The sequence below is a fragment of the Periophthalmus magnuspinnatus genome, chromosome 17, assembly GCF_009829125.3.
Source record: "Periophthalmus magnuspinnatus isolate fPerMag1 chromosome 17, fPerMag1.2.pri, whole genome shotgun sequence".
In the NCBI taxonomy this organism is placed as follows: Eukaryota; Metazoa; Chordata; class Actinopteri; order Gobiiformes; family Gobiidae; genus Periophthalmus; species Periophthalmus magnuspinnatus.
The window spans coordinates 22467065-22493235 of NC_047142.1; the positions used below are offsets into that span (position 1 = coordinate 22467065).

General features: G+C 39.6%; 1 protein-coding gene across 4 annotated transcripts in view; it reads left to right on the forward strand.

Moving 5' to 3' along the window:
* The window catches only part of astn1 (astrotactin 1), a 346588-nt gene that overhangs the window by 51899 nt on the left and 268518 nt on the right, over nt 1-26171 (forward strand). For all 4 annotated transcript variants that reach the window (XM_033982710.2, XM_033982711.2, XM_033982712.2 and 1 more), the window contains exon 2: nt 17828-18009. In XM_033982710.2, coding sequence (XP_033838601.1) covers nt 17828-18009 — 182 coding nt within the window. The remainder of the gene's footprint in view (nt 1-17827; nt 18010-26171) is intronic.

A 26171-nucleotide genomic window follows, 5' to 3' on the forward strand; every position in this document is an offset into this window, starting at 1 on the left:
TATTCATACAGTCTTTGCGCCTAACCCGACCAGTGACAAAGTTCTGGACTAGAAAGTTGTGGAAACTGAGATGTCATAAGTTGTAGTTTGGGGTTTGGTTCCCACCTCTCGTTGGATCTTCACTTCTTCATCACGCTGTTACACCTGGTTCAGTTAAAGCCTCCCTCCTTCCCTATCTCCTTACCCCTCTCCCTCTATCCCTCTCTATATGGACCTGTTCCTCCCGCGGCTGTGAACAGGAGCTGAGAATGATGGAAACTCTGCCGGCTTCTCCTCGCACTGCAGGAGGATGTGAGCAGAATAGCTTTCACATTGAGCATTAAGTCCCCCCCTTCCCCCTGCACACACACACACACACACACACACACAGACCTGTCTGCTACTGCTACTGCTGTTAAATCCCAGTGCTATAGGGCCATATGCTCTCCCCACTTGTCCCAATGGGTGCCTCCGCTGCCTGGAAATCTCCATGACGGTTGCTATACCCGCCGATCCTCCTTAGACACAACTACTGGGCTTTCTGATTACCACACAATGCCCATATCTTAACATTAAACTTGCAGCGGCCACAGATGTTTACCCAAAGCCTTCTGGGTATGTTGTCGCTTTGAATTTTCCACCGTTGTAAAAAAGGAGGCGCAAGATAATAACTGGAGAATTGCTTACACGGTTCTTGCAAAGTGAGGAATCCCAGTGTGTAACTACCTGCTCGTCTCTATGGGGATGGTATAGCTTTTCCACAATATGCCAATTATGCATTTATGTAATTACAAGTGTTTTTCTTGGTCAAAAATACCTTTAAATTTGCCTGAGATCCAAAATACACACTTCAGTACTTACGAAGATGTGTCTGGTCACTGGCGATTCTCCTGTTTTCAAATGGAAGTGATTAACAGGTCGATCAGCGAATCAAGGACAGGCGCAAATATCACAGAGAGCTGAAAAAACATCGTGGATTTCTGCAGATTTCTCATCAACTGGCAAAGGACAAAACAAAATTGACTTTATTTGTAAATGATAGGTGACCAATGAGGACCTTTCTTTCACAAGCATCACGAATCTGATACCACGATCACGTTTGACCGGGCTTGAGAAGCAACGGAAGCCACGGGGGACCAGACTGATATCGATCTCTATAAAACATGCAGAGCAATATCATTTTGGATTTGCCAGGCAACCTTTAAATGTGAACGGGATTACCTCTTTGCAGATCTAACCTGTAACTCGGCCTGGTGGTGCTACCTGCTTGTTTCCATGGAGATAGATACGTTCAATGACATACTTTGGGATATTCTAAGCAAAGAAATAACATCAGACTGTGACCGCAGGTGGACAAACCTCCACCAGAAAAGTTACACAGTGCACCTTTAAGTAAGCAAGGAGGCTGCACAAGATATTAATATATTGTTGAAAGTAATGTTTTAATGTCAAATTTTGTGTAAGTTCCAAGTCTGTGTAGAAAGAGTTGAGGCTACATTAAAACAATAAGCCTGTAAAATGAATATAAACAATAGAACTGCAGGGTAGATCGGCTTTACCTCGAAATATAACAGCCAAACAGTCATAGTTTCCTTTTGTAATAAACTAAAGTGAAGGTATAACTCAAGATGTTGAACTGAAATGTCAGTGATGATACCAGTAGACTGCACATGCCTGTATTCTCTGGTGTTAAAGATCACATCTTTTCCTGCTCTGTTCAGTATTCTCAAACTCACTTGACGTTTAATGGCTGCAATATTCATGTTTGAGAAGTTCAGATCTATTTTGTTTGCCCTTAAGGTTATTGAAGTTTGATGTGAAAAAGACGACTCGGTGACAAAGGCCAGACGACAAAGGGGGCTAGACAAAAGAGCCATTATTCACCCTCATATCTCTTCTGACAATAAGAAGAATAAAGATGTGATGTTGTTGTGATGGATAGAGATATGATTGTGATAAAAATTAAAATAAAATTGAGTCAAATTTGAATCTGAATCAAATCTAGAACTTGAATGTAATTCTGCTTGACTTCTTGTCTAGTGCTACACAAATATGAAATGCATGAAATCCTTATATTATCACTTCACACCTTCAGTCTTCTCTCAAATGTTAATGCTTTTGGAGGTGCTTACAATGTGGAGTCTGAATAGAACACTACTTTTTAGCAGATGTCAGATCTAATTGCAATTTGAATACTTGTCAGAAATGTTTTTTCCCCCAAAATTGTGCAGTCCTGTTTTTGACTAAATTGCTTACATGTCCACTGTTCCCTCTAAGCTGCGCGCGTGCGCAATTACACACTGCTGACACGGTCTCCGCGCACAGAAAATCTGTGCTGCGCACAAAACAATCGAACCGGAGATGAAAATAAAATGAACACACAACAATTCATTTTGCGCTATTTTTCAATGTGAGTCAGTGAGTGTGACCGGGGACGAGCTGCTCCAGACAATTATGTGATTCACATACGTATTTGCGCATCTTATCAACGTCATTGACAGGTGTCCTCATGCGCCGCTATCAGAGTTTTAGCCGATGTGGCGTGAAGACTCGCTAATGATGCTAAGTGTTTAACCCCTTAACGTTCCGACGGCCCGCCCTCGGGTGCACTGTTTTGTAGCAGTTTTGCGTTTTAAACATGACGAAACGGACAAAACAAAGGAAGTACGCGATCGAGGACACTGTGGAGGTTTGTACAAGTTAAACTAGAGGCATCTCGGACCCGGAGCGGTTCGTGGAACCGAGTGACGCTCTCACGGTGGACTCAGGAGTAGAGGACCTTATGTGCTGATGGACTGGATGCTGTTCCTGATCGGTAAGTGTGGTTTATTCTGCTATTGACTTAATTGTGGGTCAAATATATCATGTGTAATCATTAGCATTAGCTAATGCCAATCTGCGCCTCCCCGACCACCACCAATCATCACGCACACACCACTTGGGCGAAGTGTCTTGCCTAAGGACACAATGACAGAACTAAGGACACAATGACAGAAGTTGGTCCGAGCGGGACTCGATCCATCAACCTCTGTCACAGAATGACTGTCACACTGTCACATGTACAGTGTGTTCTTAGTTTACAGTGTGTGTTTGTTTACATTTTGAAGTGTGTGTTTGTTTACTGTTTGCAGTTTGTGGTTTGTAAATATATATTTATTTTGACCCATACCACTCGTTTTGACTATATTTTATATACAAATGTACATTTTATATTGTGTTTTGATATGATATATAAATGTACAGTAATAGAGCAGCTGTGCAGATACAGATTCCTCTCAGTGTGTGTTGGTCATTGATACTGTCACTAGTTTATGAGTTTAAAAAATCAAATGATCGTGTCATATACTGAAAAAGAGTTAACGAACTGTCTCCCAGACACAGTAGGACAATTTCACTCAGTGCACAGCAAAAGCTTCACACAATGGCTTATACTCATAATACAAGTCAGCTTAGCTTTATCATAAAAATGTTACGTGTTTTCAACATTGGAGTTTACAGTTGTCTTGGTTTGGTTGGAAGCTCATGTTTTGCCATAGTTAAAATTAAATATTTATACTTCCAATAGCATTAACATACTACACAGGTCATGAGCAAGATTTTTGTCATTTTCATTGTATAAGTGGCTAAAGCACTTAATTAAAAGTCTTATAACAGAAATGTAAATGCGGTAATTTGATTCTTTTAATAAACCATTTAACTTGGATGGATGCGATGCAGCATGACCACAGTGCGCACGTCTGATGTCGCTCACAGGGGTCCATGGGACCTCTCAGGGAGTTTGTGTGTTTGCTCAGACTCATGAAAAATTAGAGGGAACATTGTACATGTCCCTTTTCTAAGACGTTAAAACAATATGTAGTGGGCTGGCCTAAAGCTCTCTCCACTTACCCTACAGAGAGTAGAGTGTGCACTTTAAAAACAGGGGTGCTCTACCTTACCCGACCTCTCCCTCCTCCAACATCACATCTGCTGAGTGGTACTCTGCCTAAGCATGAATTTGGTCATGTTGTTTACGTGGTGTTGGAGCATCAAGCTGGCGACTGTGGGGCTTAAGGCCTGCGACGGGGTTGGGCACATCATTCATGCACTGCTGGTACACCCAATCTCTTGCGTGTTTGTACGCTGTTGTTGGGCTGCGTTGTTAATGCCGCTATTGTTTTAGCTCCACAAGCGTTGGTACGACCTCCACATACGTAGCTGGCTCAGGGGCTCAGTATAGTGTGGAGAGGGCTACGTATAGCTTTCCAGTGGGTGTACAGTTAATGTAACACATTTCTTTAGGCTATGTAGCTTTATTGATATAACCGCCTTTTGTAGGTTCCTGACGACGTGCCCTCCTCCCCTTCTGGATGGCCCTTTGAATGTACGTTTATACTTAGTGGACTTAATTTGCATGTGCTCGTGGTTGGAAGCCATAATGCTTTTTGTAGAAACCATTGGTGTATGTGTAAATGAACTAATCAACGCTGAATATGGATACCAAAGGCCGTTTAATGTGCTAACATTAACAAACCTTTATTTTATTTTTACAAAGCTGCAGCTGCACAAAATCAATTATTGTATTTCATTCAAGTAACTTTGCCTCCGTCCAGTAATTTTTTGTGTGTGCCTTACTGAGAGTAATTGTAATCGTTCATAGTTTTTAGGTGTCATACCCCTGGTGCTGCTGGTCCCTTCCTGAGCGTGGCTTTTAAAACTCCGTGCCTACTCAACTTGTCACAAATATAACAGATTTCAGTAATCCTTTATATTCATGTGTGCTGCAGTGTTTTCCAGCACAATGCCCTCTCTTTTCATTTGTCTTAGTTAAAGTGGAGAACATGTGGCTCACACGTGGGTGCAAATTAACATTCACAGTGGCAGAGCATTATGGGTGTGAATGGCACGCTGACGATCACACCGCGATAGACTGGTTTCTGCTCATGTCTGTTTGAACCCAGTCAGCAAAGATACAGCAGAACCATGGAAAATACCTGCACCTGTCCTCTCTCTGGGATGGCGTCACACTTCATGCTATAATGTCCTGAGCGAGGAAGATGCCAAGCTGAGATAATGGCTAAATTTCACTGTCGACATATAAACTGCCTATAGAGCGAGGATAATTTGATTCTCTCATTTCTTATGGTTGAATATATTTTTCTTTATATTGAAAAATGGAAAGCGATTACATTTCAGACCACAGCTTCACATGTGACGGGTGAGGGGGGCAGCGGCATAAGGATTTAAGCCTTAAACAGACATTCTTATTAGTGTATATAACATATTATTACTTTTTGACATGTGTTTTAGAGTCCGTATAGTCCAGATGATGATTACTGTACCATATTAAATGCTTTGGTCCAAACAAGTGAAGCATTAAGAACCAATATATGACTTTTAAAAACATCCATCCCTATTTGTTTTGGTTTTAATCCGTTCAGATCAACCATTGTTACTATTTGTGATGCGAAAAGGGAAATAAACAGAATGCCGTACTCATTTAAATCCTAAACGACACACTCTCCAAATTGCATCAGTGTTTGATTCCTGTCTCCAAACATTGCCTCGTGCTGATAACACTTGGACAAAGCAGGAGTAGTTGACATGCTGTCCCCGGTCCCTCAGAGACTGTGTGTCTAGAGGACAGACCTGGGACCTGAAGGGCGGTGCTCTCCTGTTTACATAGGAATAATGATATGCTTATTACTCCTCTGCCTTCAGCCTCTCATTCAGCTCTGGCCCCCAGCTCTAATGCACTTGTTTTAATAGTCATTTATTACTACAAGGTTTACGGGGAATTGGAAGTAGCAGCTCTATTGTCATTTGGGTTATGGCCATGCCCTCTAGTGATCATCCAATGGGACGATTTCTATCACTGTCTCAATAGAACAGAGTTTAGTTTTAGACAATTCACTGGCAGTATTACATCCAGCTCTGTAGATCAGCTACACGCAACTGTCAAATGTCATTGACTTAATAAGACTCAATATTTTTTTTAATCTTTTTGCCATGTAAGAAAACTTCAAATCGAATGAGGATTTTAAAACATTTGTAAATGGCCCTGGGGTTGATTGAAAACATGGTTGCCGATCTGTTCTGAAGAATTCTCTCTCTCACAGTGGCTATTTTTATTTTTATATGCACATTCAAATCAGATTATTATGTGATTTCTGGACCTTTAAAATTATATGAATGACATGCAAATAGCACAACCTGATGTGAGCAATCTGAGGGACCATGTTCAGAAAGAATAGTCTTTTAATTCAAATAATATTCACTAGCAAGGAGCACGCCACAACAATGGTATATGATGAAGATATTTATTGATGTCTTCGAGCTCAGAGACATGAGGAAGGCGGAAGAAGGCGGGAGAAGTCGAGAGAGCGGAGACAGACGGGGTTGATGGGCGTGGTCCTGCTCCTGAATCTCAGTCAGTCATATTAACTCCATGTAATCTGATCTCTGCAGTCAGGTTTTGGCGCTGTCTTTCTACCGGTGGAGGCAGGACGACAGCGCCGTCTGGCAAGGCAAGTTTATTTGTATAGCACAATTCGTACACAAAGTAATTGAAAGTGATTTTCAGAATAAGAAGGAGATTGAAATCACATAAATTAAAACATATACAGAACAGTGCGGAATAAAAACCTTTCAGCCATATGCGCAGATAAACAGAACTGTTTTGAGCCTGGATTTAAACATTGTCAAAGTAGAGGCTCGTCTCACATCTTCAGGAAGACTGTTCCAGGTTTTAGCTGCATAAAACTGAAACGCTAATTCCCCATGTTTAGTCCTGACTCTGGGCACCAACAGGAGGCCGGTCCCTGAAGTTCTCAGAGTGTGAGATGGTTCATATGGCACTAACATGTCGGAGATGTATGTCTTTATGTCTTGTCTTTATTTCTTTCCAGACATTTCAGTCTTAAGTCATGTACTTTGGTGCTAGGCCATGGAGAGACTTGTTCACAAGCAGAGCTGCTTTCAGGTCTATTCTTTGAGTACAGGAGCCAGTGCAGAGACCTGGGCAGAGAACTTATGTGCTCGTACTTCTTGATTCTAGTCAGGACCCGAGCTGTAGTGTTCTGGATGTACTGCAGCTGTGTTAAGGCTCGTTTGGAGAGGCCAATGAGCAGGACGTTACAGTAGTCTAACCTACTGGAGACAAATGCATGGATAAGTTTCTCTAAGTCTGCCTTTGACTGTTTACCTTTGATTTTTGCAAAGTTTTTTAGATGGTAAAAAGCTGCAGATGTTACTGATTTGATGTGGCTGTTAAAGTTCAAGTCTGAGTCCATTATTACCCCTAGATTTCTAGCCTGATTTGAAGGTTTTAGAGAAGAGACTGGAGGTGACTGTTAACACTTTCTCTGTGTTTCTTTGGGCCAAAGATGATGACTTCAGTCTTGTCTGAGCTGAGCTGGAGAAAGTTGTTTTGCATCCACACACTGATCTGTTGGATGCAGTGGCAAAGTGAATCCACTGGTCCATATTCACCTGCTGCCAGTGAGACTTAGATTTGAGTGTCATCTGCATAGTTATGGTAGAACACTATTGCTGCGTATTAACTGGCCTAACGGCAGCGTGTAGAGATGGAACAACACGGTTCCCAGGATTGACCCCTGGGAGACCCCAAAGGTCAGGGCTATTTTATCTGAGACACATTTTCTGATTTCAACAAAGTGCTCCCTGTTTTCTAGATAGGACTTGACAGACTTGTGTGCAGTCCGACTTCTTCAGAACAGTATCCCAGGTGTGTGAGAGTAACAAGGCCCCCTCGTCCTGGTTTAAAGTTCTGATTAATTAATCTGACCAAGCACTTCGCAGCAACATCACATGACCCCTCTGAGGAAGACCGCTAGTGAGCAGTCGAAACTGTTAGGTATGAAAACAAACTAAACCTTGCTCTGAAAAAATAATCTATTAAAATAAATGGTTGGAAAACCAGAGTGGCTATAAGAAAATCACTCACTTGAGCCAATTCTATCTTTTAGTTGTTACCAGGATGTTCCATTCTACACCTTGCCTTCCTTTTCAAAGCCTTTTCTTTGACGCTTGGCTCCCTGTGCTTTGTCTGAGACTTTCTGTTCTGCTCTTGCATTAGCTATGTGTCGATGTCTCTATTATTACCACATATATGTAGATAATATGTAAAGCAGATTAATAGACTTCATTGTTGCTAACTGTCTATTTCACACGTAGACAGACAATATGAAATAATACTATGTAATCTCTATTGACAACATCCTACTATGCCCACAGCAAAAAGTAAATTTGTAGCACTATATAGTAAAAAATGGTCACCTTAGCCATGAATGAAAGTAAATTAATGTTTTCCTCCCCACTTTCCTCAACACTAAAATGTTAGCTAGATGGATCAATATAGAGATAAGGGATAATTCCTAGAGTTTAACACAAACAAGGGAATTTAAAGCTCTTTTTAAGTTATTTCTTTTAGCAAGTACTTTATTTAAATGTTACCAAATAATATGAAATAACACTATGTTGTTACAGAGGTTGTCCTTTATAGTGGTGCTCAACCCAGTGTTTTGCTTTGTGACGTTGTTAGCAGAAAACTTGGGTCTGAGAGGTCCCAGAGGGCTGGTGGGAATCTGTTGCTGCGATATCCACCAGCTCTCTCCAATAAGATGAATGATTTTATTCCCCTCTTGACACTGGGCTGTGATGTTATTGCCAGAAACAGTACAAAACCTCCCCACTGGGTGCTAAAGGCTGACAGCTTTATATTGCTCCCAAATATGTGCCCTGAATGGTACAGAGCACTCTGCTTTTCACTTCACTGTCTATTTATTACCATCTTAGCATCTGAACCAGCACTATGTCATCTGCAATTTACTGTGAAACTACACTCACTCCAAGTGTTTGTGATAAAATTAAAGGACCCATATTACACTTTTTTCTAATCTATGTTATGTTGTGTCCTCATCACAAACATGGAGTTGTTTTGTTTAATTCACACATGTTTAACACACAGACTCTGCATATTTAGGCTGAGTTTTTATCTCAAACTGAAAACACTCTGTTCCACCTTCTGATGTCATCATGTGGTATTACAGGAAGTGATCCACTGTGTTTTTAAACTCCATACACCTTCTCTAGAATAATTTGGATGATTTCAGCCCTAGAACTGCTAATCTCTCCTGAACTAAAAGTAAAACGTAGCTGTTAACTTGAAAACGACCACTTCATGACATCACAAGGTGGATCAGAGCATTTTGAGCTTTGGAGATGTTGACAGAGTAATAATAAAGGGTTACTCAAACATGTGTGAATGAAGCAAAACACAACTCCAGGTGTGCTTTTGTTGATGTAACAACATTATAACATGGCTTAAACCTCACACAATCAGTTTTGTGTAATATAGGAGCTTTAGTTTTTATTTGTAGCTCAGTATTATTCAATGAGAGCATGGAGAATAGTGGATTGGCTACTTTACGCATTGTCCCACAACTAAAGCCCATAGTTGATAGATTCACTTCTTTGCAGTATGATTTGAAACTTAAAGCATCTTGGAAACACTCTGAAGCAATTTATCTGTAAAAAAAATCACCAGTAGAGGGGGCTAGGACTGCACCTGCCACTGCTTTTAAAAATTAGGCTAAATGAAATTACATCAGAACAGGCTCAGTGATGTTCTATTAGCACTTTAAAAACACAAAGGCACATCCTGAATTGCAATATGGTGAGGTACCAGTGAAAATGGGCAAATGTTACAACAGCGTACGCCATTATAATATGTCTTGAACTCAAAAATGGCCCTGTAAAAGCACTGATTTGGAGAGTTACATAAAGGTAATTTCCACACACATTGCTTATCTTTACAAATGAAGCTTCAGTACTCTTAAGACAGATGCAGCCGAAGTCCTTTTAAACTAAATAGTGCAGTGAATCAGAATGCAGAGCTGGTACCTTATAATGCTACATAATCGCATTACGTTGATTCACTTGGGTGCTTGTAGGTGACTGACTCCTCCCACAGACCTCCTCACTATTGCTCCTCCTCCGCCTCTGCCGCTCTGCCCCCTTTTAGACTAGACTTTTCTCAGAGTGGAGCTGTCCATGGTCCTGGCCAACATTCTCATTATAATCCAGCTATAGTGGCCCAGCTGCCCCATGGGAAAATAGGAGCACTGTTTGTAAAGTGACATGTTACAAGCTGGCATATCATTTACATTGAAGCTAAAGGTGCGCTGTGTACTTTTTCTGGTGTGTGTGGTCTGCCACTTGTTTGTCTCCATGGAGATTGTATTACTTTGACCGGATTTTTCCACAGTATGGCATTACACTTGTCTACCCTGCATCCTGAACTGTAACTAGGTTGGACCCTGCTTGTCTCAGAGATAAATCAGTTTAAAACCCTACTGTGGAACATTCCAGGCAAAGCATGCTCCATGGTGGTAAACAGTTAACAGATCCTCCACCAGAAAAGCTACATAGGGCGTCTTTACAGTCTGTGTCAGCTTTACAGGCTAAAAGAAAGTATTCCACTGGAGCATAAGGTACAGCCGTTACTGCCTGGATAAATCCTTGTTAGGCGCTCACACATGCACACAGACGCAGTAAAAGCATTAAACCTTGTGCTTTGTAAACAGGTTATAATCTATATCAGGGTTATGGCCAGTGTCCAAGACTATACGGCTAATCACGGTAATGGTCTGACAAAGTGGGCATGTTAGCTCAACCAGCGTGAAAAGTGCTAGAAGAGACCGCATTGTGATGTTATGCATGTACACTGTGTGTATTAACAATGCTGCTCTTAGCTATAAATATTTGAAGCTAGGTAAGTGCCAACAGATGAGCACAGGAATTAAAAAGAGGGATTTGCATAAGCGGGCCTGGCCTTTGTGTGATAAAACAGTCCGCAGTGAAGCTTGGAGTTAAAGACTAATATTGTCACGCAAACAGGACAATAACATTAGGGACTATGCATTGTTTTCATTTTATAGGGGGAAATCATATTATTAGAATAATACAATGAATCAATTGTACAGCGAAGTAAGAGTTATCATTATGTAATCTATAATGTATTTACAACAACCTATGCATGCTGAAAAAAGTCAAACCTAGTAACCTGGTACACTGTTTTATAAGAAATTAGCTTTGTAAATGTCTTGGTTGAGGTTCAAGTATCTTACATTAAATGAATGAATCACAAAATAACCCAGAAAAAGTCAGAAATATCATGTCATATGATTAAAATAATTTGTTTTTGTTTTTACTATTTACTGTATACATCTCCAGAACAACAATTGCAATATAGTCCATGTTTTGATAGATCTCACACCTCAGCCAGAAATTGAAGGTTGGGGCGCAAATAAGAATGACGTGGAAATTATCTGAAGCATACTGCCAAATTGGTTACAAAGTGGCTTGAGGATAACAAAGTCAATGTTTTGGAGTGGTCATCACAAAGCCCTGATCTCAATCATACAGAAGATTTATGGGCAGACCTGAAAAGGCATGTGCGAGCGAGACGACCTACAAACTTGGCTCAGTCATATCAGTTCTGTCTGGAGGAATGGGCCAAATGTCCTGCCAAGTATTGTGAGAAGCTTGTGGAGGGATATCCAAAATGTTTGACCCAAGTCATACAGTTTAAAGGCAATGGTACCAAATACGGATGAAGTGTATGTAAACTACTGACCTAAAACAGGAAAAGTTTAGTCTGATTTCATGTTAGACAGTGAAGGGAAAAAAGTGCAGGTGTCTTTTTATATAGCGTATGTAAACTTCTGGTTTCAACTGTATATCAGTGTATCAAATCAATAATCTCAGTACATTACAGACCCAAAATGTTGCTTGCATTAGCCAGTTACCGTAAGTGAAATGAATTATAATTGTACAAATAAAAGTTTAGTGTTATGCATAGATTTGAATGATGCTTTTAAGAATTCTAAATATAGCACTTTATTATTAATGGCAAAAAACAAGAGGCAGGTATCGACCAAATTACCTTTTTATAATCCATTTTGAAAGCTAGAAGCACCCAGTGAGATTATCTCCAGGGGTGTGGTGGTGAAGATGGGCAGATAAAAGGTTATGTTGTAAATGTTGAGCTTTATGGGACAATGTTATACGAGTCAGAGTGGCACCACAGGGCCAATGGGAAGTAAAATCCACACGTATCTATAAAATCCCCTGTGAAATGGCTGCCATCAGAATCTGACATTAAATATTGATTAATGCTCAAACAATGTCTTTCTGAGAGGATAAGCAGAGAAAGGAACAGGAGATAGAAAACTGCTGATTTCGTGAGTGAAATACAAACAGTCATGACCTTTTTAGTTATTTATTAATAAATTATTTTTTTATTTACTTTACCCTAACCCCAGTTTTTTACCATCTAAAAATATTGCAAAAATTAAAGATATACTGTCTAAACCAGACTTGGAGAGATGTATCCATGCATTTGTCTCCAGCATGTTTCACTACTGTAATGGCCTGTTTATTGGCCTCTCCAAATGAGGGTTAAGACAGCTGCAGTACATCCAGGACACTGCTGCTCGGGTCCTGACTAGGACCAGGAAGTACGAGCACATAAGTCCTGTGCTCAGGTCTCTGCACTGGCTCCTGTGGCTCAGAGAATAGACAAAGTACATCTCCCATATGTTAGTGTCATATGAACCATCTCACACTCTGAGGACTTCAGGGACCAGCCTCCTGTTGGTGCCCAGAGCCAGGACTAAACATGGGGAATAAGTGTCTCAGTTTTTTTGCAGCTAAAATCTGGAACAATATTCCTGCAGATGTGAGACAGGCCTCTACTTTGACAATGTTTATATCCAGGCTCAAAACAGCTCTGTTTAGATATGCATATGAGTGAAAGATTTTTATTTTGCACTTTTCTCCTTTAATGTTAATTTTATGATGATTACTTATGTTTTGATTTGTTTTTATTGTGATTTTAATGTCCTTCTTATTCTGTAAAGCACTTTGTATAGCACAATTCATACACAAAGTAATTCAAATAAACTTGTCTTGCCTTACCTTTCCTATTTATAACTGTTCTAATATAAGATTTTTTTTTGTCTCCATGGAAATGTTATTGTTTTGCCTGTAAGGGTTCACAGCATGGAGTCTACCTCGTATTTATTTCTTAGCAGGTGTTTTTATTACTCAAAAATACCTCGTATAACATGCATTCTTACTCTAAGCGGCATTGCCTCTCCACAGATCTAACTTGGCCTTAATGCTACGCTGTGGAACATTCCAACCAAAGCATTAACAACTCTATTGTGACAAGCGGATGACGTACTCCACGCCATAAGTACATATTGCACTTTTACAGAGTTGGTAATTATGGCCCCCGAATATTTTAAGATAATTATGTAATTAAGTATTTTACATGAGTCCGATTTGTCTTCCACTTTTGTCATGGCTCAGATTCAATCGAGTCCTAAAGAGCGCAGGTGCAAAGGTGTGATCCCTGAGCTAGCATGGCTGTTTGAAAGTCCGTGTTCAGCAGGAAAATGTTGCTTGCAGCTACATCCACGAGTAATCAGTGTAATGGTGTCCTGGGCCTGGGTAAGCCTGTGTTTATATATAGAATACACAAGGCTAAGTAGGTTTTGTCTTCTTTTGTCCCATCCCTGTCCTCCTGTTGTCGTCCTAATTCCCTCGTCCCATACATTGAAGTCTTGGCTGTTTCTTTTGATCAAGCTAATCTCATCATTATTTATTTTCTGTGATTTCTGCCTACAGCCATGCGCCCAGTGTAGACTTTGATCAATTATGGACTATACACTAATGGGCTATGTCCCTTCATTTCTGTATTGGACTCCCAGCATGCACTTCTGTGCTCGCCTGGCATCTTCTGTTGTTGCTTGTAAAATATTATGTGTTGGAAATGAGCTTTAAATTATGTAATAGCTTGTATAGCAGTGCAGTTGGCTTAATATATTTAGATAATAGACTTGTGTAGTGCTCTGAGTTGAGCTTGCAATTAGTGTAATTGTCTATCTCAGTGGCAAGCATCTCAAGTCATCTATAAACGAAAGAGCGATGGGTGTAGGATGCTGCTAATGGGGTTATATACAAGATCAGGTTTTCTAGACTCTAATTAAGGCTGGGGTCAAGACGTAATAGATTTTCCAATACATATATTATACGTAAATAATGATGATACAACAGCTTTTTTTCTCCCTCATTCTGTACTCTGTAAAATCAGCACTTTGTGACAAAATCGTACAGTGCTTTATCAGTAGCAAACCCCAAGAATAAAGAATGGACTCCGATAAATAATTTGATTTATATAGCATCTTTCAAGACATCTAAAGCACTTTACATTGCATTATTCATTCACCCCATACTCTGTGGTGGCAAGATACTATTGTAACCACAGCTTCCCTGGGGTAAAATGACATAAGTACGGGAGCCAATCTGTGCCATCTCCCCCACTGACCAACACCAACACTCACGCACACTTCACATTCATACTAGACGATGCGAGTGAAGTTTCTTGCCTAAGGACACAACAACAGTATTCACTAGACCCATTGGATTGGATTATATGGATTATATAAACTGTATATAGTGTAACAGAGCTTTGAAACAGAAATTTGTAAAGAAACAAACAAAAAAAAGATCATATACCTGTCATTAAAGGTCATATCTTACACAAAATTGACTCTTTTTAGTCATATTATGATACTGTTACCTCATCAAAAACATAACTGGAGTTGTGTTTTGTTTCTTTCACGCATGTTTGAGTAAACTTTTATTGCTAGTCTTTTTACATCTCAAATGCTCAAAATGCTCTGTTCCACCTTGTGATGTCATGTAGTGGTAGTTTTCAAGTTAACAGCTACATTTTACCTTTAGTTTAATCTTCTAAATCAAGGGTGTCCAAACTTCTCTCATTAAGGGCCAAATATAAAAACACAAATAAAGCTGAGGGCCCATTGAGGGCCATAGACTGAATACTTCAAATCTGCGTTATTATTATAATCTAGACCAGGGGTCGGGAACCTTTTTATTCGAGAGAGCTAAAAAAGTCACTTATTTTAAAATGTATTTCCGTGAGAGCCATACAATATTTTTAAACTCTGAATACAACTAAATGTGTGAATTTTTAAACAAGACCAACAATTTTAGAGTATAAGAAGTCTCTGAATGTATTAATATTTTTTTCAATAACATCTGTGGGAGCCAAGTTTTGGTTTACGTTTGGTAATGCATGCAAATTCAGTGTTAATATTTTAATGTTAATAAATTATGTTTTATGTTAATATTTGATTTATATGTATAAGCTACACTTGTTTTATTGCATTAATGTTGATTTTGGAAAATATCTTAGGATTGTCGTTATTGAAGTTTTACGTTAATATGTAACTGTCACTTTAAGAGCGATAGCGCACATGAGGGAAAACAGCACATGCTGTGACAATGTGTTAGTTGAGGCAGCGCATAAAGACGGAGCCAAATGGTTTTCTTACTGTAGTATTATTTATTTTTGAGAATTACTTGATTTGATTACTTCTGTATTTATGTATAATTTATTCATTACTTATTGTGTTAACAAATGTCAGCTAATATTTATCTGAGAGCCAGATGCAGTCATCAAAAGAGCCATGTCTGGCTCGCGAGCCATAGGTTCCCGACCCCTGATCTAGACTGAACCACTAGATGTTTATTCATGGTTACATCCTCAATGGGGCACATTAAATACTTGATATGGGCTTGATAAAGTAGATTTTCAGAAATGTACAGTAAAAAGTACTCTTTAAAGTAATATGGACCTATTCACCTGGAAGCTTGAGGGCCAAGAAAAATTGGTCTGAGGACCCCATTTGGCCCCTGGGCCACAGTTTTGGCATGCCTGTTCTAAATGATTCTAGTGAAGGTATATGGAGTTTAAAAACACAGTGGATCACTTCCTTTACTATTATCATGTGTATATACCACATTGACATCACAAGGTAGAACTGTGTGTTTTCTGTTTGATAGAAGTATTCAGTCTATATATGAAGAATTTGTGTGTTAATTAAACATATGTGAATGAAACAAAACACAACTCCAGGTCTGTTCATGATCAGGAACCAACATTATAACACAGATCGGAAAATAGAGTCATATGAGCCCTTTAACAAGATTTTTTAATGATTATTATTTTGTAGTATTTCAACGCAATCTGCAATACCTTTTGTTACTATAGAAACCTTTGAATAACCTACTCTTTTAAATGCCACACAGCCTATTCTCAGGCCAAAAGGAAACCAAGGACTGACACTTGCTATTGTGCAGGTATTCAATTTAAAACACGTCAGAGGCCTGGATTACTGCTGCTGGGGTTATTCTCTGACCAACAAATAGAACAAACTTGTTTTAAGGATTGTAGAGGCTGTGTGTTTGTGTCGAGTGTGACTGTGGTAATATCGAATGGCTGCGGGGTCAGATGGAGGGCCCCAATTTTGTCCAAGGCCCCTGAGAGGTCAAGACCGGCCCTGCTCCGTCAACACCTGTTCACATCCACAGTCACAGTAGTTAAAGCAGAAATACTTTTTCACTGCTGTTCTAGCTGCAGAATAACAAAAACACATTGTTACCAAGTGTTTGCCATAGATTACAGCTGAGGTTCTAAATATTTTATTCAATACAGTTTTGGCTGTTAAATTGTCACGTATTGCCTCCTATTGCAATGTATGTTTCCAATTAAACCAACAAAACTAGTCCTAAATATTTTGTACTAGTCAAATCGATATGCTATAACACAATACACATATATCTACTTAATTACTTCAGTCAGTCAGTTGGTCAGTTTATATTTATGTACTTTTTTTTCCCATCACAAGAAACAATATAAAGTACAGCCTTGCACTTAATCCATGTACTCCTTGACTGTTAACTATGCTAGCAGATGATAAATCTTTGTAATGAATCCTAGATGAGAGTTTAGTTTCATTTTTAAGAGGACTACAAATATAACTGTCACCTTAAATCTATCCAAGTATTTCAGTGTAGTGCACAATGTGTCTTGAAATCACTGTGGTCAAAGCATTTCTTGTTCTGTAAGCACTCAAAACCATTTAGTATCTCTATAATCTGACCATGTTTCTGATCCACAATACAATTACAAAGATGATGACTATACATACAGAGAATTATTAGTAGTATATTAAAGTTTTTGGCTGAATAAGACACCATGAAGCAGTTAATCGCCAAAACGCTGACTCAGCCTTACTTGAAATTGTGTGTTTTCTGTTAAATTGCTACAAAAAAAATGACTTCCTGTAATCTTTGTTTTTCTTTTGTGGAGTTATGAGCTGTCCTCCTGCTCTGTGCATTTACAAAACAGAACGTAGCGCTGTGTATGCATACGTAATGTTTTCCATTTCAGCTCCTCAGTGTTGTGCTATTATATCAGCTACAGAGAGGCAGCGTCTGGCATCTGAAGGTTTGACAAAGAAGTGAGTTTCATGGCTGGCTGCTTTCACAAAATCATCCTCTGCTCTTCATTTCCCCCAGCGTTTCTTCTCTGCTTTTGGATCAGATATTTGCAGCTAAGAAGGGGATTTGAGGTGAAAGAGCTGACATTGATGGGGAGGACTTCTGCAGCAAATTAGCTATTTTTTTTTTTTGAAACAGCCTCATACTAAATCAACCATAAAAGGAGCAAAAGTTTGAAATGTTTTTTAAAAGTCTGAAGCCTTAATGAACAAAAAGGTCCCTGGTGCACATATAGGCAATCATTACTCACATTACTTGCCTCATATGCAGAAAGCACGATTCTCTAATACGTTACAAAAATATGAGTTTGTTGGATCTCCCCCAGTTCAGATGAGCGATAAGATTACTACAGTAAAGCAGATGTAAGTTATATGATAAGTTCTAAACCAGTTTCTTTCATGTCTTGCAGAGATTTCGGGTAACTCGGAGGACATCCCGCTGGTGCGCTGGAGGCAGCAGTGGTTGGAGAACGGCACTCTTCTGTTTCACATTCACCATCAGGACGGCAGTGTGAGCCTGCCTGAACCCACCGAGGACCCAGCCAATGATTCAGCCAAAGAGGAGATACGAATTCTACACATCTCTGTCATGGTAACTTTGGATTTATATTTACATTTACATTACTTTTGTTCCTTTTATTAGTTTGGCCTGTTTCTTGGAACAGTAAATGCACACTACATCGCTAGAGTTTGGTCCAATGGCTGAAATACAACAGAAAGAATGACAAGTATGTTAAGAGGTCACATTCACATGACATGACAACTTTCTTGAATCTCCTTTGCTTAAAATTGAGCTGAAGGAAAGAATCTTATAAATTCTATTGTGAAGTTATAGTTATATAGGCCTTACTCCCTATCTGAAATGATTAAATCATCAAATTCTAAAATGTGAACACAACCTATAGAAAAAAAAGAAAAAGAATCTCAGCATCATTAGTCTGATGCCCGTGTATAGAAAACTCTAATAGTCTTATTCATTGCATATGAGCTTTGCCCTTGCTGTAGGTCATAACATCCCACGTAAAGCTGGTGCACAGCCTGCTGGCCGTCTGCCTCTCTGACTGCTTTGTCCCTGATACACTGAGCACTCATATGGAGAGTGCATGGTGTGCACTTTAGCCTGCTGTTCTGCTGCTCGCCGCAGGCCACAGACACGCCTGGCATCAACTGTGGATGTAATACAACTGTGAAAACATGGAGGCAGCCCAGCCAAGGTCCAGCAATTTACTCTAGTCTAACTTTAGCTTTGGCTTCTGCACTTAAGAATAACTTAAAATATTCAGTGTTGTACACAGACTATAGTTCCACAGGTTATCTCTATTTGATCAATTGTATTTACTACAAGTGATAGAGTACAGATGATTTATTACCTTGGCTGATCAAAAAAGGACTGATTACAGAATACTTGTCACTTCTGTACATTAAAGACAATACTACAAGCATACAGTATAATTAGTATGAGATTTTTTTGTTTGACTATTAGGGACCCACATAGTCTCCTGTACGGGAAACACTGCTATTTGTTTTTAGAGCACACATTAATAAAACTCCAAACCTGGTTGCAGGATGTGGATTTTGCATGCCCGCACTGTATCAAACCTTATCTGCTATGTCTGCAGGAGTAGGAAATGAATCCTCAGATCTGGCTGCTTCCTTCTGTTGCCTGAGGAAATGTATATTTATTAGATCTTAGATATGCCACACCTTCTACCAATGCCCTTTCCCCATGCAGCCCAAAGACATTAGGATCTGTGTGTGATGGATGATGTGTGTGTTCAGACATTGAGAGCACATTATGGCTGCATATACCAATGATTAGTCAGCTCTGGCACTCTTTTGTACCACGAGCTACATCTGCTGAGTGGAGGCACCAACGCACTCTGAATGTCAACCGCCTTTAGCCCATGAATAATGACAAATAAGTGACCTTGAATACCCTTCACATCATTTAAATGTAAAGAAGCATCCAGTGGTTTTAATGCAGACTATATTTATATATGAGCAAATGAGCAAGCAAATCCACCAGTTCTGCCTCTTAACTGTTTCGTTTTCATTTGGTCAGGTGATTTTCAGGTGTCAGGTGAATTATTTAGCTGTTTTGGCTTTTAGTTTTGTTTAGATTGTTATATAATTAATTTTCAGGGCCATGTTTTGTTGCAGTCTTTTTAGTCTCTCTTTAATCTTAATCCTAACAATAAATGGTTATTAAGAAACTATTAGCGCATAGAAATTATATTATTAACAATATTTCCGCTTGGTCTAATCCTCATTTAGACCTTGAGTTAGTCCTGTGCATGTTTTTGTATCAGTTTTTTGTTAAGATTTAGTCCTGGTTTAGCCCACGTAAGCAAACCGCACTATTCCTATAAGACTCTATTGGTGAGAATTGTTATAGAAATTGAAATGGCTATATAGATGTTTTACTCTATCTACATTTCACATCCCATCCACCCCACCCTGAGTCTTTGAGCCAAGTGTGGAAGCCCCTGCCTTTGTTTGTTCTCTTTTTGTGGAGACGGATTAGGATGCAGATAGGAGCAGACCGTGACAACAGATGGAAGTGCTGTTGCCGCTGTGCTGCCCTGGGCCCGCTGCAGCCTCCCACCCGGCTGGAGATCCCGACCCATAAATCTGAGTCCGAACACAACTGTGAAGGCGACTTTCCGCTCTTTTGAACCCAGAGACCACCTGCACCAGTATACCAGCACACCAACATTTGTGTCCAGAGAAACAGAGGGAAACACAGCACATGCTTCAGTTTATAACACACTGCTGCTGTCACACTGATTTTATACTCAGGATTAACAAGGCGCTTGTCAGTAAAACGCTGTAATATACAACCTTTTACTGTTGACGTGGCTTCTTCTGTGCGTTCCTTTTGACTATTACATCATATTGCACTGAATCTTTGTGGGCGCTCTAACTTTATAAACTTGGCAAATAGTATTGTTTTTTTTCCTTTTTGTTTATTTTCTATACCAAAAGGTGACCTGCTTCTAATGGCAACATTCAATTAGAACAATCTCCTAGACTTTGTTAACAAAGTCATTCATGTTTTACACATGTTTTGTGCAGTCCAGGTGAGTGTGCCAGTTACCTGCCTCAGTTGGCTGCCTGGCAGCTGCCCACCACAGAACTGTTTATAATGGATGGACTGAGACTTCTGCATTTTTTGGCTTGAAGTGCAGCCAATTGCATTGAGGGCTTAAACCTTGGGGGGAGCCAGACTCACTCAAGTGCACTGGGTTCTGAGCCAGGGAAGCGGATTTCTTTCAACACCAGCCTGAATTCAATCTAACATTTGAAACAACTTCTGTACTTTCCCTGTGTAGAATGGATGATTGTGCACGTGCATTATGTGGCAGTGTTTTGCTCATGGTCAGCAGGTAGTCACAGGTTTGCCGTGCGGTGTTCAAAGATTCTCTGTGCCTCAGATCCAACAAGGTGACCAGTGTGTCCTCTGCTGGCCACTACAGTTCATCCATAATAAATGAGTCACCTTGTGTCCGCTGCACTAACACCAGGTGAGACACTGGCACTTCAAACTGCCTCCCCCACAGAGGCCTGGAGCCACTGGAGCTACTAAACAACAGCCTGCAGTCACAATTCTACCTCCTCTATGGCGATAGACAGTTTAGCTGCGGTAGCTCCAGAGAATCACCTTTTAATTTCCACATTTTAATCATCTGTTGTTTCGCCACTAAGCCTCAATGGATCAATTCAATCATTGAAGAGCACCAAGTCAATTATATTTTATTATAACTTTTACAATATGGGCCTATTGGTGGAATTTGATGTTTTGTCCCCAGTGCACACGTTTGAGCTTAGTTGTTTGTTTCCTTAGAGGCTATAATGCAACTTTTTAATTTGTGCAGGCATCATAGTGAAAACCCCCACAACATTATAGACATAAAGTAATGGTATGTGTTTTTTTGTGAACCCATTAGAGTTGAAGACTGTAGTTTTGGCAGCATGGACACTTTTGGTTCAGCTCATCTTTTTGTTTTGTGTGAAAATCTCTAACTGTGCTCATTCAAGCCAAAAGGTGCGGAACAGTCGGGTCTGTCAGGGCGTATGGTACACTACAAAGGAAGATGGATGTTGCCAATTCTGTATCTTCAATGTATAACAAGCTTTAGATTTTAATCTCTTCACTGTAAAACTTGTGCCCATTTGACAGAAGAGAATTTGTTCGTTTGCTATGGATCATACCTGGGATTACACAGACATGATGATAGCACAGTTTAGTTTTCATTTTTTATCATTCAGTTTCGCCAAGTTACCTAAAATCACTTGTATTGTAGTGAATTACATGGACAAATACAGTAAATATGCAGTTTTCCCTCTTACACACCGCATCAAAACCAGGACTAAACCGAGAATAAACCTGAAACTAAACCAGGACTAGAATCACGTGCTTCTGGGGGCAAAAGCAATACCAAACAATGCACCCCCCCCCCCCCCCATAACTCCCTTGAGATTTTTGCCCCATTTTCACGGCACATCCAATCTTCACTAAAAAGCCGCAAATGGAAACCACAGAGTTCAAAATGAGACTACAGTTGCAAACGATCCCATATTAGGTTTTATAAATCACTACAGGGACTAACTACATTTAACTTCCCTCCGCCTTCCATTGGAGAACTTATTACCCGCATAGCTCCTCCAACCAAAACTATCCGGCGCCGCCCCCGATATCAACGGAGCTTTAGCTAGAGATTTTTGTAATAAAACTTGTTCCAGATATCTTTGAATTTTAGATACAAGTAAGAGTGAAGTGTCCCATAACATCACCACTCATGACACATTACTCTATACTTTACGTTCCCGTTTTTCTCCCATAAAACTCTGTCTCTACCTTCCTCCCTCTTTACTACCTCACACGTGTTTATTACAGGGATGATATTGCGACATGGTTCAGCACGTTGCATATTGACATTCAGGTGGTGACCCTGTCTTGATAGCATTGATCGCATAAACCTTCAATCAATGCAGCTCGCAGCACTTGTAAAGGCGCAGGCCGGTCGGTCTCTGCAATGTTTTTGAAAGGCCTGCAGAGCGAGACCAAACAATGCAGCGCTTCCCCGTGGGCTCCGAGGAAGGCACGCGGCCACGACGTCTGGCCTCTTTGTTGTCCTCCTGAGTCTCTGAGGAAAAACAAAAAGCCGCTGCAGCCGGAATGGGGCCAAAGCACAACGAAATAATTATGTTTATGACCTGGCAAAAGCTGGACTGGTGTAATGTTTGATGTACCAGTTAAAAAAGAGAGAGAAAAGTCAGCTTGGACTTGGTTGGTAAGTGAATGGCTGAATCACTGAATATGACCCAACTGAATAGAACAAAACCAAAATTAACCCAACCAGAGACAAGAACGGGTGTGTTTAAATACAAGAGGACTAACTCAAAATGAACACAAGAGGGAGGTACTACACTAAAAGATAAACTAAAATATTAACTTGGACAAAGTAGCAATAAGGCAAATGATTATAACTATACAGAAAATAACAGTGATTAATAAAATAACTACAAACTAAGCAAACTAAATTGCTTAGTCTTGGTCCAGGTGGGCTCTTGGGTGGGCTCTCTTCATTTCATAAACTGAATGCAGCATTAGATAGAAGGTACAAATGAGTATATGTATTTTTTTAAATTCTGATTTTAAATTCACAAAAAGTTCAACCTTAACTACTGTGTTCAGATGAAATTCATGATGGGATGAACCTGGAGTTGTATTACGAGTAAATTTCTGGAGTTTCTGGACAGAGAGACACATCGGGGCTGCGCGATAGAAGAAAAATGTGATATTTGATAAGCATGTTGAATTTCCATATGATATTTTGTGTACTCTATGTCAAATAGCTTTATTTACTGGTCAGTCAGAAATTCTACACTTAAAAGACTAAACCAAAATATGAATTAAAACTAAATATACTGCGTTTTGTTTTAGCATTTGTTGTTACATTCTGAATATAGCTTTTGCCAGGTTAGCAATAATAATTTGTCCATAAGTCACGCAGCCCTCCACACAACACATCCACTATCCATTTTCCTGTCATTGGGCAATACACAAATGCATGATGTCTGAATTGTGTCATTTTTGTTTTGATATGGTGGGCTTTTATGGCCCTCCCTCCCCCTGCCTGGGTCTTTTCTCTGGCAACTCAAAAGAAACAAGTGTAAGTAAATTTAGACAGACATAAACTAAAATTTGTGCACCCAAATTAGATGCATTTTTTTTATTTAATGGAAATGGTAAAGTTAAATGTAAATGAAATTAAAGAAAAGCACTGATACTCTAGAGTGGTGGCAGAGGTATCCACCACAGAAGCTGAAACCTAGTGCCACCCTGCAGCTCAGGTATCACACATGAAGTTCTAAAGTTCTTTTGTTGTGGATTTCCAAAAGCCATTCCTGCTGCCAGCTTCAGTAACCTTGGAACTATTGTGAAGAGAACATTTGACGTTTAGAATTTACAAGAAGTAACAAGTAGTATGTTGTTGAACGAGACATGCTTTACCAGTGTACTTACAGTTTTGGCGTTCTAATCGGATTCTGAAACCATATAGCAGTTTTGGTACAAGATACAGTACGTCTTTTCTTGAATATGTGATAAGCAGCTCACTTTCATTCCTGCCAATAAATGAATTAGTCACACCTGAACAAGTGTCAAAATGAGTTTTGTTTTTTGCAGATGAGACTTTGCAAATGAAAATCCTGCTGCAGTGAAACATTTGTGCCAGATTGTGCCGGGGTTTGAAAATATTCCAAATGAGATTGTGCATGAAGAAAGTTTTGCCAATTTCAAACATGGAGACACAATAGCTTCTTCAATAACTATACAGTAGAAACCATTTCAGTTTTGTACTTGCTCTTTAAAGGAGCGCTATGAAACTTTTCTGGTGTAGGATCTGCTATCTGATTTTCTTCCTGGAGATGTTATTTCATTGCCTGGAATGTCGCATGATATGGCATTAAATATATCTATCTTTATGGAGACAAGTAGCTGACAGCTCCCCTTTTTCAAATGTCTCTTTGTGCATCTTGAACTTTCTAAATCATGCTATAGTAGTTGTTTGATCAGTTTGAAAATACGAAGCATGTAAAGTCCAGCTCTGCACAAACTAAACATTAATATTAAAGACTTTCTTTACTGTGTCTGAGCTGGTTATTCCCTAAGTTTGATTTTTGCCGTTTGCACACTGCACTTCAGCCTTATGAGTACAGTTTGAAGTCAGCAGAAATGTGTGAGCGTACCTCCTTTTGCTACAGGGATCATTATTTCTTTCCCTTTGGAGGTAACCTTCAGCTGCTGGGTGCACAGGGCGCAGCAGATGGGGGAGGGACCTCTGGGTGCAGTCTTTGTGTGCAGACAACGCTCTGTTAACTGCTTTATTCATTACAGAAGGGACACTCCATCTCGTCCTGTCAGGAGTTTAACCCCACCAGGACCTTAACGGCAGAACGGCCAATAGCGCGGTCACCTGACTCGTGTGCATGTGCCAATGTTAATACTTCACATGTCAGACTGTTCGGTATGGGACAGGGGAGAGGTGCGTCGGCCATGACTTTAGGCTGGTCACACATAAAGACACATGTTACAACCTCTGTATAGCCAGGCTTCGAGAAGACATTTACACTTTAGAACATTTTGAATTACAATTACAATGTCCTTTTTAGGGCTGTACAATATATCACAGTCAAATTGAAATCACAATTTGAGCTGGAGCAAGTCACAAATGCTGCAATTATTTGGAAAATAGAATGTCTCTACAAAGAACAAAATATCCTGTGGTTTTATAGAAAAATCTTGTTCGGTGTATAGTTTTGACCTCCGCAAACATGCTCTCAAATACACGGATTCTTGTATTAGTTTACCAGTTCATATTTCTGTCTTCTCTCAAATCTAATCGGACACTTTTCTTCCAAAATCCAGTGCCTAGGTAACCTTGCTCACTTCAGATTAATATGGATGGCTCTTGGTGAAAGTGATCGGAAAACGCAGAACATCATTTGCATCTGATTGGTCGAAGCGTTTGAACAGCGGCACAAGTAGAAAATCGAACTTTTGTTACAACCAGATACAGACATCTTCCCGTTCCACAAATCCACACAGCTCTTACATTCTGCATGTTTTTCACAAACAGAATTGTCTGTATTGCATGTTCCAAGGATTTATAGAAAATTACACAAATGACAAGATTCCATTGTGTATTCCTCCTAGACTTTTCTATTCAAGCACCTTGTTTTACACAATTGTGGTTTGATGTCACGTTAGGCTTTGGGTTAAATTATTATAAATTGAATGCAGTCATTGAAACCATTTCTGCCATTAATTCTCATTTTGTGCTTCTGGAATAGGGTTATGGCATTGACATTTGTACAATGTCAGAGTTACCACTGGATCATAAAGACTTGGCAGCAGAATTACATCATGGCATGCACTTTATGGATACATTTGAATGGTTTCATAGAAAAAAATACAGTATACAGTACTAATGCTGCTGTAAGTACTATAAGAGTGTGAGTTTTCAAAAGGCCAAGTTGAAAAAGGTTTGTATTCATTGATTTATTCACTTTTAATAGGTTCGGTATAGTGTCAGCACTGAACAAATGGTATATATTCCACCTGGACTTGACTCTTTACTATTAGCTTAACTGGTGATTGGTCAAAAATATGATCCATGCTTTACCTCTGTACCTGGTTATGCTAGTCACTCAATAATTTGCTTTCCATAAATATAAGGGAAAAAAGCT